Raw genomic sequence first — 12,169 nt, forward strand, 5'->3', positions numbered from 1 at the left:
GACTATGATATACACATTGCCGTGCAACATAAGGTAATGTCTATGTAAACTGTTACCTGGGTTGGTAATGTAACTAAAGTATTTGTTTGCTATGATACTGTGACTAAATACAAATGTATTTCAATGCTAGAGGATTATTCACCATGACCAATAATCAGCATGAGCTGGGTGAAAAGGCTATAATATAAATTCAATCTAAATGATTTGTAATCGCTTAGTACAATAGGTGCAGATCATATAGGCATGTATAGGTTTTTAATAGGAGTGAGTTTCTTACATTGCAAATCACTAATTATTTCATTCTTGGATAAAAAAAAACAAACAAAAAAAACCGAACAGAACTGCACCAGAGCTTTGGGGGTAAAGAAGGAAACTATGCTCAGCTAAGTGTTGAGAAAGGGAGCAGAAGGCCAGGAGTGAGCTTGGAATAGGACTGAAGAATGCAAGCACTGTGTTTGTACAGAGCCCACAGGGGAGGATGCTCAAACTAGGGCTGGAGCGAAGAGCCTAGATTTGTGTCCCAGGAAGTGTGTGCTTGTATCTGTGTGTGTGTGTGTGGGGGGGGTGTTCTGGAGTGTGTGCACTCTGGTATTTATCTTACTTAATGAGGCCATCCTCCATGTAGATATCAGCATAGAAAGACTGGTCATCGTTCACAATCCTGCCTCCCTTAATTAGAAGCCGGTCGCTCTGAAAACACGGGTGAGCAAGATAGGGTGGAGAGAGGGAGGGAGAGAGTGAAAAAGAGAGGGGGGGGGGAAACATATGAGGCAATCACATGTGACAGTCTTGGACACGTATTTGGGAACTTTCCTACTGCTCTTCCTGAAAAATAACAGCCAACAGCTGAAGAAGAAAAACAAATGCTTTCTGTATGCAATATCATTTAAGACACAGGACTAACTGATATGAATAAACATGAACTATATCAGTCTCTCCAATAGCCCACATTTGTCAGCTATGAGAGCTTCATGTCCAAGGAGCTAGTTCAATGACAAAATGTCTCCCGTAATTAGTGGCAGCATACCTGGCTAAGTGAAACATTGTAACATTGAGTCACTGGCACCGTCAGTGCACCGTCAAGCCGCTAGCTTGTGGCTAACATAGCCCTATCAGATACACTATCTCAGGCCTGCAGAAAGCAGGAGTGTTTTTTTGTTTTTTTTTGTACGGAAATACAGGGGCACTGAATCACAAGGGCTACATTCTTGGCAGACAGACAGAATGTTACAATGACTCAGCGGGATGAAAGAGGGCCAAAGAATCCTTGAACAACTCACATCCAACACACACTGTGTCTGAATCTGTGTAGACTCCTTTGGGATATGGTAAAAAAAACAATTGTTTTGGTTTTTTTTAGCCTCCTAGCAGTCAAGAGATGTTTAGGAATTAAACGTAAACTCTCTACACACACTACTGGTTTAATTTAAGAGAGTTGCGAACAGTTGTATGGAAAAGCACTGAACATCTTATCTTGAACCATCTGTACTACTGTCTTTTGCACTACAAACACAGACTTTATGGCCTATACTCTTTGTAATGCAGTAACATTTTAATCTAACATTGTAAAGTATGTAAGTTGCATTCATTGAGCACTAAAGAGGAAGAACAGCAGAATCAGCAGATCAAGAAGTTTAAATAAAATCAAATTTATTTATATAGTGCTTTTTACAACAGATGTTGTCACAAATCAGTTTTACAAATGTCTAAGTCCAAGTCCCCAGTGAGCAAGCCAAGGGCTACAGTGGCAAGAAAAACTCCCTAGAGCATGAGGAAGAAACCTTGAGAGGAACCAAGACTCAAAGAGGAGGGGGGCATCCTGCTCTGGCCGATACAATTTTTTGAAGTGTGATCAAAGTTTGCTTAAAATTATATGATAAAATTAATATACTTTTAGCATATTTAAAATAAGTATAAATAATCTGTAGTGCATTTACAGCATATGGTAATGTGCAGTACACACAACATAATGAGACCACCACAACACACCCACATGGATCACTGAGGCCATTGCTCAATTATTCAGTGATGTCACAGGCTGAAAGGCAGGGTGTTGCCACGGTTTTGCAGCACCAGGCGGTTGAGCATGTGTGCCACTAGTCCTATTTGTGAAGCAGCAGTAATGCAGGTCCATAAAACCTGGGCCATCTTCTCTAACCTGCAGGGGCAGGGGCAGTAGCAGAGGAACAGGGGCCTGGATCAATAACTTTCATTACTGCCAAATAGAGTACTTAGGCACTACTGCTTGGGTTAAAGTATGATTAGGGACATCCTTGCTATCAGTGGACTAATTATATTCTGCCCCCTTGTATGATACACATTGTGAATTATAATACTTAATGAATAGGGGTCACGTTTGTTAGACACTACAGTTTAATCACAGTTGCATTTCAAAACATTAGCGAAATGCAGCGAGGTTGGCTTTCACACTCTCACACAAGTAGAGGTGGAGTTACTGAGGTTTCCAACCTACAGGGCTTTTGAATTGTGTATGTAATTAGCTCAGGCTCACTGGTACAAACTATTTTTGTTCATCATTGGAGACATTAGTTATTTTTCCATCTGAAAAGATATTTCATACAGCAATAAAACATGACTGCATAATTAAAATATTAGCCAGTTTTGCCATTTTTAGACATAACTGCTTTTGTTTTTCAGACCCCATTTGTTGGACATTACTATAAGAGGACATTAACTGGCATCACAATAATTGTCTCAACAAATTCCTGTCTGCTTGTTAGAACACTGACACAAAGTGTAGCACATGGGGGCATGCCCAAATGCCTCACAGTCATAAGCACTATATGCAAACGTAAAGTGTTAATTCTCAATCATATTACTCATCTAATATGTTTCGATCAGTTGTGTTATGCTAAAACAAACAAACTGACAAGTCAAGGCAGCACCAAAGATGCTTCATCTAAGTGAAGACAGAGCCAATGATCAATGAGGTGCTGACCTGACATGAGCAAATATTTGAAACCCCAATATTGTATATGTATTCCATTACTCTTTAAAACCACAGCCTTTAAGGTTCGCCACAATTTAGTAGCCAGAGACTGATGCTATACAATAAAAGTCAATGGAAAGCCACGTGTCTCTTACTTTGTATATCAGGAAATGCTTAAGAACATCAGGTTTGGACAATGTGAAGTTTACATCTCCTTTACCCACTCCACGTGTAGAGGTTAAGCTGCATAAGTCTCTTTATATATAAACAGTAACTTAATTATGTTGTTGAGCTATGTAATAAGGGATGGCTGTTCTATAATTGTTAGTAATCATATCCATTTACTGCCATACAGTGTGATAACTATGTTTGTCATGGACATTATTTCATCATCAACCCTAATTGCCACATATTTCCCTGCATATGACTAAGGTGACCTCATCATTTTGGACATGCATAGCCCTCACAATTGAATCATATATGAAGGAGGGGAACATGTTTTAATTGCTAAATAAGCTATAATTAAATAATACCAGAGATACAATGGCCTGTTTCCTTCATGCATGGTGTGTACACTACACTCAATCTGCCTCTTGTCAGTTCCCTAGTGAAAATGCCTTATATCCAGACATCTCTGCAGAAAACACAGTGGACACAACTGGGTGAGACTTACCTACGTTTGAAGTTCTAGTTCTTAAAACACTTATAGGGACCTAACATTTCAGCATTTTTTCTAGTATGAATGTCAGTAAGTTTGTGACAGGACATCACAACTGACATTCACATTGCTGGGCACTGGATAAGAGTGCAAGTCAGTCTCCCAGAAGAGTCAAACAGAGTCAACAGAAAATGTAGACTGATCATTGCGGAACATGCCTGGCATGAGGCTGGGGAGATCTAGAGAGAGTGAGGTATTGCTTTGGACCAGCACAGGTCTGACTCACAGAATCATGACCTTTTCGGTCAGGTGACATGCCTCAATTTGATGTGTTCATTTCCTCAGTAACAGCTCTCTTTATAAGCCTTTTTGAATTTATTGCTAACTGTTACCATGTAACTCTTTTCAGATCATTACACAACATTCATGCACCAAGCTGAAAGCTATCATTCACCAGGGAATAATTGTTTGCTTACAGTAGAATTTGCAAGCATCCCAAATCAACAGATTCAAATTGATACTATTTTCCCTTGTCTGTGTGCTGGAATGTTCTAGTAGCTTATGCAATATTCGAGGGATGAACAAGAGACTCAAGGGATGATAAAGAGAGGATAAAGGATGTGGGTTCTTCTATGCAGGGTTTCTACTGAAATCAAGCAGAGTGTCTGTTTTCCACATTGACGAAGACCAGGCAAACAGGAAGGCAGCATAGGGGGAAAGCTCTCAGACATGGACAAAAGATTCCTTTCATTGTCTTTCTGCACGCCAGGTTTGTCATACAATTAAAAATTAAAGGCTTCCAGTATACAGTAGTGCAGATTAAAGAATGGCATCACTAAGTGAATTATGTTTCAGCACATTCAGATGCATACAGTTCATTATAGCAGAGGAAAAAAAAAAAATTGGTGCTCTGTGATTTGTTTGTGATTGCACTAATTGTGGGCAGTGGTGGCTCAGTGGTTTTGGTACTTGGAAGGTTGCTGGTTCAAGCCCCACCACTGCCAAGTTGCCACTGTTGGGCCCCTGAGCAAGGCCCTTAACCCTCAATTGCTCAAATTGTATTCAGTCATAATTGTAAGTTGATTTGGATAAACACATCAAATAACTGTGTTCTGAAATTGTTTTGATGGCTAGGCAAAGTATGCTTTTAGGTCCTCATAGAATGGATCTCAGTGGTATTTTTGGCATTTGTTCAACACAAAGTTGTCAAACAGACCTTAAAAGAATGAAACAAAGGTAATTGTTGAGCTGAAAGCAAGATGAAAGCTGATCTCAGATCAGATTTCTCATGTGCTTTGCAGACCTTTGACACTTAGAAAAACATAAATGGTCCAAAAACAGCTGTCCTACTACAAACCCAAATCTCTGTGGAGTTTTGTACACTGCTCACAAACATAACTATACAGGAAGATCCAGAGTACCCGAAACCTTTAAGGTAACTTTAACCGACTTCTGAACATCTGCGGTTGGACTAATTGAAACAATTTGGGAAACGGGCCTAATGTAAAACATGCACAATTCTGATACCGATTCTGTTTGGGTTCTAGATGGGAACAGTAGTGTCGTTTGTACAAATGGAACGGAAAAAGGTCGCATAATTCTGAGCCAAGAGGACATTACAGATCGGTACTATTAGCTCTGCTCATAAGTTAGGGCGGGATGATGGAAGAAAACCAACGCGGCATGAAAGCCAGTACTGCAACCTTGTTGCTTAGTGACCAAAATATTTACCATACACTCATAAACTCTTTGCGATTTTTTTCTTTTTTTGCCGGCAGACCAGTCGACCCAAAATAATTTATCAATCTAAATAAATTGCACTCGCTCGATACTATGCACCAGGGACAAAATATCCGTTTCCTACAACGAAGGCGGTGTGGTTGCCATGGTAGCTAAAATCGTCGTTATTATAACTCTGAACTGTCCAGCAGACCTTTACGTATGAAAGCATCAAGCTATGACCTTACAGGCTGATCCTGGATCACCTCTAAACCTTGCCAATGATCAAGTATCTAATGCGCTCTTAATTAAACCCCAGGAATGGGTCTTTAGTTAAAAAATTTAACTAGTTTAACTAGTTTAGTAAAATATTGTTGATATTTAACAGCAGGTAGATTATAAGTAGTAAGCGCAAATGTGACATTCCAATCAACATTCAAACCTGCAAATCATAGCGCTACGCTGGTGCCAGCGGCAGCATCCACCCACACGCCTATTTTCATCTTTCGTCTCCATGGTGAATGAATGTTGGTATGGGTGGTGCTAGAGCACAGCTGCCTGTCTCGCTTGCCGTCAGCACCCCTTACACAGATGGTTTGCAGTCTACAACCCCGTTTTCTGCGCTGCTAGCCTGGGCAAATAGACTTCCCCACGTCTGGTAGGTCCCATCATTCCTACCCACATGTCTGGAGAAAATTATTGATGACACGAGCAGCGCACGAAACATTGAGCTACTGCGAGCGAAGAGACGGGAAAAGAGCAAACCACACCTAGAAATTTGACCAGACCCTCATTCTGTCTCTACACAAGCCAAGCTTCTGTAGACTAGGACAAGTGAAAAACAGCTGCCTCACCCGACAGCAAAGCCGGCTATTAAAATATACACTTATGTCATAACACTATAAGGCTATAAACTACATCGCCTCGCACTAGCCACTGATTACGCCCCAGCATCCTAAAAGCAATTTGCAGGGTACGGAAAAGAACAAAGAACCGTGATACAGCAGTTGGACAAAAATAAATAAATAAATAAATAAATACAGCAAGCCTCCTTATAAAAATTAATTTACTTATAGTCCTTTTGTGGTTCTAATTCATACATTTTCGGACAATGTGTTTACGCCCGTTTGCTTCTTTGTGGCAGACAAATACCGGCGTTTGCCAGTTATCAGCACTAAACGTTTATGGGCGTGTTTTTCTCTTGCGGCAGTCAGGAGAAACTGAGATTCAGCCTAACTGTTTATTTGAATAGACATTTGAATAAAGGAGCCGTTTTATATATCGACTCTGAACATATTATATCAATTCTGAACGCGTAAGGCTACTTTATTCATGTACTTTTTAATTGCACCTATATACAAAGGCGATATACCTTCCTTCTTTAATCGTCGATTAAGTATGCACATTTAGGAATTAATCATTCACAAATGTAAAAACAAAACCTCAATATATTACCGAGTGTATCATCTAGGGTAGTTCATTAAATGTTCACAGACAATAATGCAATTTAGCTTTAAGAAAACGCCTCATTCTGCTTCTGTCACTATGGGAGCTTGTCATTCTGTCCCATGCGGCAGATTTAATCTAATCTAACAAAAGCATTCGCATGCCATGGACAGATATCTTTTCGTAGTTTATCCATAGCGCATTTACGAACCTCTGTTTAGGATTTCAGTAAAATCCAGACAACAAAAGAGCTGCCTTGCGAAGATTAGTTTTTGGACAATGAAACGATATCTACTTACTGTGATTTTAGGAATATTCTTTTTGCCTTGGTAGGACATGATTTATGCGTCGTGTATGTGGACGTTATTCCAAGGGATTTATGATGACTGTTTTCTCGATGTGCTCAGTCTGCAGCTGGTGCAAAAGAGGGAAACTGATCAATATTTTGTGGCTGCGCACACTGGAGTGGAGCGCCTATTCGCAGCGAGAACGTTAGACTGCGGGGCTCCGCCCTCGTTGTCCCGATGTGCGTGATGTGCGTTTCATCCCACAAGAGGACGCTCTAGCCGGGTTTTCTCATTTTATTTATTGTTTTATTCCCTTTATTTTTAATGTGTTTTATTAAAGCACTTCGCATCAACAGTTGTTCGCTTGCTGTATTAAAAGCCTAATTCCCTAACTCTAGGATATTTTTGTGTGTGTATACCTATATTATCTCCAACCTCTTAAGGGATCCCACTTCAAATCAGTTCAGATTTTTGTTCAACGTTCATAAGTCCGTAACATTTGGCAAACGCTAGCAAACGTTACTGTAAATCGGAATTTTAGACGGGCCAACAAACACACAGGACAGTTCTGCAAACCCTAATAAAAACTAATAAAACATGAATAGAATTTGAGGTAAGAATATTTAAGAAATATTCTGTTTCGTTTTTATTAAACACATATTTTAAAATAAAAGAATTTAAAGAGCTTGTTGAATATTGACTAGACAGGCATCCAGGCTGTGAATGAAAACAAAGAGGATGCAGTCTGGCTCAGGGAACAGCTGCTCAGCCCCACCCTGCTATGTGCCTCTGTAGTCTACACCTCCTTTATAGCCTCCTCGACCCAAACACACACACACACACACACACACACACACACACACACACTTCTGTAGGCTACTCTTGTTCTACTGCAGACATATTACCCACTTTCAGCTTGAATACCTAATATCTGAGATAGGTTATTTCATAACCTCAAAACAAGCCAATGTGTCACTGTAAGTACTGGCCAAGTGTTGCCACCCTATCTTGGATTACATTAGCTGACCCCAGTAGTGTAAACACACGTACCATGTACACTCATTTGCAAACCCACAAAAAAACACACACAAGCAAATGTGATGGGGACACAAACAATACCCCATGCTCTGGCAGTCTTACCATCTGGACTCCACCCCTTAGCTCATGAATTACCAAAGAAGAACAGCTGCAGGGGGGCGGTGCCTTGTTTGGCTACTAATAATATCTATACGTAATCTTTAGCAAAAATGCTAAAATGCTCATAAATTCAAATCACATTAGGATTTGAAAATAATTCCACTTGGTAAAACTGTAAAACTGAGGATAAACACAATGTCTTTCACATTACTCTTTTCAAAATATAAACGCTATAAACACTAACAGTGTATGGACTCTAAACCATCATGAAACTGATCACCTTTGTAAATACAGTAAAAAAAACCCAAAACATAACTAGTGCTTTTGAAGAAATATATGTTTCTTTAATAGTAATACTAAAAAGAATGTAAGACTTATTTGAGCTCTATATTTGGGGATTGCAATATGCAATATAAATGATTGCGATGCTTAGGAGTCTGTACCACTGACCATTTCTTCATTATCATATTGCACCCCTGCTTTCCTCCTGTTTTTGCCGAGTCAATTGTAATCTGGATTGTAATGATATTGTCTAGCCACAGGAGGGCAGTCTCCTACTGAAATGTTTTTTATGCTGTCAGAGAAGTGGTGATTGCCCCTCACGATTATTGCTCCAGGCACCGATTTGCCCATTGAAGATAATGTTGAACCAAACTACAAAAGTTGTTCTAGGTCATTTATAATAGGTTACTTTAAATGGACAGCAATACTGTCAATTTCTCACAAAAAAACTATTTCTCCTTAACCTTAGAATTTTGCTAATTGCGGCATTGGCTTCATCTCTGGGGACAATCCAGCAGTAAATCAATCATGTCACTCAATTCAGTGACTCATCCTTGTAGGCCTCATGCCGAGCATCTTGTTTGGTTGAGCAGTTATTTTCAATCGAACTGAAGTCTTTTCGGTGAAATGTATTAGGCTAACAAAGTTCTAAAATTGTCACTGAAAAAAAAAAAAAACTACAGAAACACATTAGCAGACATTTAGCCACTTCATCTAACAGTCTTTCTGTTGAAAATAAGTGATGGTTCTACTATTGAAAACAGGTCTGAGGGTTATTTACCTGTCCCTCTAACTGAAGTCAGCTGTTGAAGAATTCAATAAAGGAAAACTGGCAGAGAAAAAGGATGGCATATTAGGTGCAGCAACTAAAAAAGGTCTGTCACTGTGGGAGAATTACAAAACGATAAAGCTGGAAGTAACATTATAGTAGTAGCATTACGTTGAGAATTGAACCCATTAACCCGGTGTTATTAGCACCCTACTCCTCCTGCTTCTACTCTACCAGGTAACATGCAGGAGCTACTAAAACATCAATTTGTCATTAGTTATTCAACTATAAGTGTGCACTACAAATGATTACCATTAATAACAAGAACAAAAACATTATTACTGATGACAAGATGAGTTAAATTAGTTTTGAATTTGATTTGTCTATGATGCTTTGCATTCCCTTATTGCGGCTTTATTGAGGGGTTTGAGCACTGGATGGGGTATGTGAGGGAAGGAAGATCGGTGGTTTGAGTAGAACCTACTCTTATTCAGTTACTGGACATTGTGGCATATGATGACACAAATGTGCTTATTTAGGTACGTTAATAAAAACCCTCAAGCTCTCATTGCCGGTCAGCTGCCCTTCCATGCTAAAATGTAGAAGCATGACTTGATAAAATTCCTTTTGGCTGTAAGACCAAGGTTCAACAACACAGCCGGTCTGTATTTTCTGATCATGAGGAGCATTTGACACACATTAACCTTTCTCTTCACGCATACTTTAAATGTGTAAAAGGTGATACTAGATTCTACAGCATTACATTTTTGTCAAGGTTTACTCACTGAGAATTTACCTCTCTTGCCTGAAGTGATAAATTCTATAAAATATGTAAAGTGCATCTTACATACCACTCCTCATGCAAACATTTATTTAGATAATATTAAAGGACACATCCTGCAGACAAGAAGCTGCTAACATGCAATATCTTAGGTCTAATGTTTTACAAAAATAGAAATAGTGAACGAATTCCCTAATTCAGAAATATCCTCAACAGGAATTCAACATCGACCTCTTCGCTGTGAAAGCGTTGTACTGGTGTGTGGAGGTTTAGCAGGACTACTTTGGGACAAAGTAGTAGGCTAGAAAGTACGTAGGAACATCTCACTTACCTTTACATCGTTACCGCTTTGAGGTACCTGCTTGTCAGTGGTGTCTTTAATTTCCTTCATTTGTTTTGAATCGTGTGCTCTGTTGGGGGATGAGCACTTGGCGTCGCTGGTTGGACTCCTAGCCTCGCTCGCTACACCTCCTTTATTTTGCGTTCTCGGAGTTCTTGAGCCTCGTTGACCGACACTAAGAGCATCAAAGTCGATGGTTTTGCTCTCGTACGCTCCTTCAACGTTGCAGAATAATCCTCCGTGCTTTTGCCTGGGTATTTGATCGGCTGTACCCGGCCGAGCGAGATAAACCGGTAGGTCATCGTCCCTGTTCATAGTGCGTCTACCTTCAGCCATGCTGCGCAGCGAGGGGGCTGGAAGAGAAGGGAAAGAACGCTTCGACTGACTCAGAGCGAACGCACCGGAGATTAAACAGAAGTGGAAACCCAAAACCAGAGGTGGCAGTGCTGTCCTGGATCCCCACGGAGCATCAAAACGCACCTCATGCGTCGATCCAGCAAGAGATTATGAGAACAGGATGTTAAATACGTTTCATATAGAAGTGGATATTTGTATGTATATATATATATATATATATATATATATATATATATATATATATATATATATATATATATATATGGGGGGGGGCTTTTTTGTTTTTCTCGTTTTACTTTTATTGTTGCCAATTGGATTTCTTCGTCACTTTGACGAAAATAACTGCGGTGGGCTTGAGTAATTGGTAATTGTTAAAATAATAAGTTTGAAATAGTATCTTACGTTACCGCTTTCCTTATTACCACGGGTTTAACATAGACCTAACACATCAGTGACAGAGGGTCACTTTCATGCTTGTTATATTATATAGCTTGATTACCTTACCCGATTAATTTCAATTTTATTTTATTTGTACTCCATTTCTTACCGTAGACATAATCACAAAGCATCTTTATAGAAAACCAGGATCACTCATCTAATGAGCAAGCTGAAAGGACTTGTGGCAAGGAGATCTCTGAGATGACATACAGAAGACATATTGAAAGGCCAGACTCAAAATTGGAACCCGACCAACTCTGCACAGCACTAGACCTTGAAACCATCGACAGATCAAGTTACTAAACACAGGTTGGAGATATTTAACTAATGTTAAAGCTAGAGCTAGGGTGACTCTTGATCGGCTTGGGCATATATATAGAGGGTTAGACATGACAAACAGAAGTTCCGTATTAGCACAGAAAAGCAAAAAGCAAATCTGGGTTTTCTTTGACAGCTTAGGGAGTGTGCTGAACAAAATATTTATGACGAATGTAGGACAAATTATTCTGCGGGATGAGACACTATAACATGCATTATTGGATGCCGATGATAATTTCAGCCGGAAGGTATGTAGCACATCCGAATAGTTATGAAATGATCAGGCATTTCCATTACAGAGAGTCAGAGGAACAACAGCAGAGGTACCATGACAGCTACTGCTATCTAACAGACCTGATTTTTATGCTATAAAACTTACAGTGTACATGAATTATGGGCATCGGCATTAACTGTAATAGGCGTGAACCCATGCTTAAAGGAATTGCTTAAAAGAAATGGGAAGGCCCTTATATAGCAAGCCAAAAACCTAATATTTCTAATGTTGTCCTCCATTTTAATAAATACCACATTACATAAATATATTTGCAACTACAAGTCCTTAGACTGTTCTGGATATAAGCATTTAACTGAAATGCGGTCTAACATAAGTGCAAGCATTTTGTACCTGCCTTGCAGGTCTTTATAACGTACTGTAGCTCTGAAACTAAATCAGTCTTAAAATAAGAA

The 12,169-nt window shown here is 39.4% G+C and overlaps 1 protein-coding gene across 2 annotated transcripts in view; it reads right to left on the bottom strand.

Moving 5' to 3' along the window:
- dpysl3 (dihydropyrimidinase like 3) overlaps positions 1-10,720 on the bottom strand; it is a 28,528-nt gene extending 17,808 nt beyond the window's left edge. The window contains exons 1-2 of one of the 2 annotated variants that reach the window (XM_027010998.3): positions 10,361-10,720; positions 602-690 (exon numbers count right to left, since the gene is read on the bottom strand). In XM_027010998.3, coding sequence (XP_026866799.2) covers positions 602-690; positions 10,361-10,705 — 434 coding nt within the window. In that variant the 5' untranslated portion in view covers positions 10,706-10,720. Of the gene's footprint in view, positions 1-601; positions 691-7,072; positions 7,260-10,360 lie in introns of those variants that run through there. The other variant, XM_027010997.3, reaches the window with a different exon arrangement.
- Between the last annotated feature and the right edge of the window lie 1,449 nt (positions 10,721-12,169).

The sequence above is a fragment of the Electrophorus electricus genome, chromosome 8 (genome assembly GCF_041902795.1).
Source record: "Electrophorus electricus isolate QZ-2024a chromosome 8, ASM4190279v1, whole genome shotgun sequence".
Lineage (NCBI taxonomy): Eukaryota > Metazoa > Chordata > Actinopteri > Gymnotiformes > Gymnotidae > Electrophorus > Electrophorus electricus.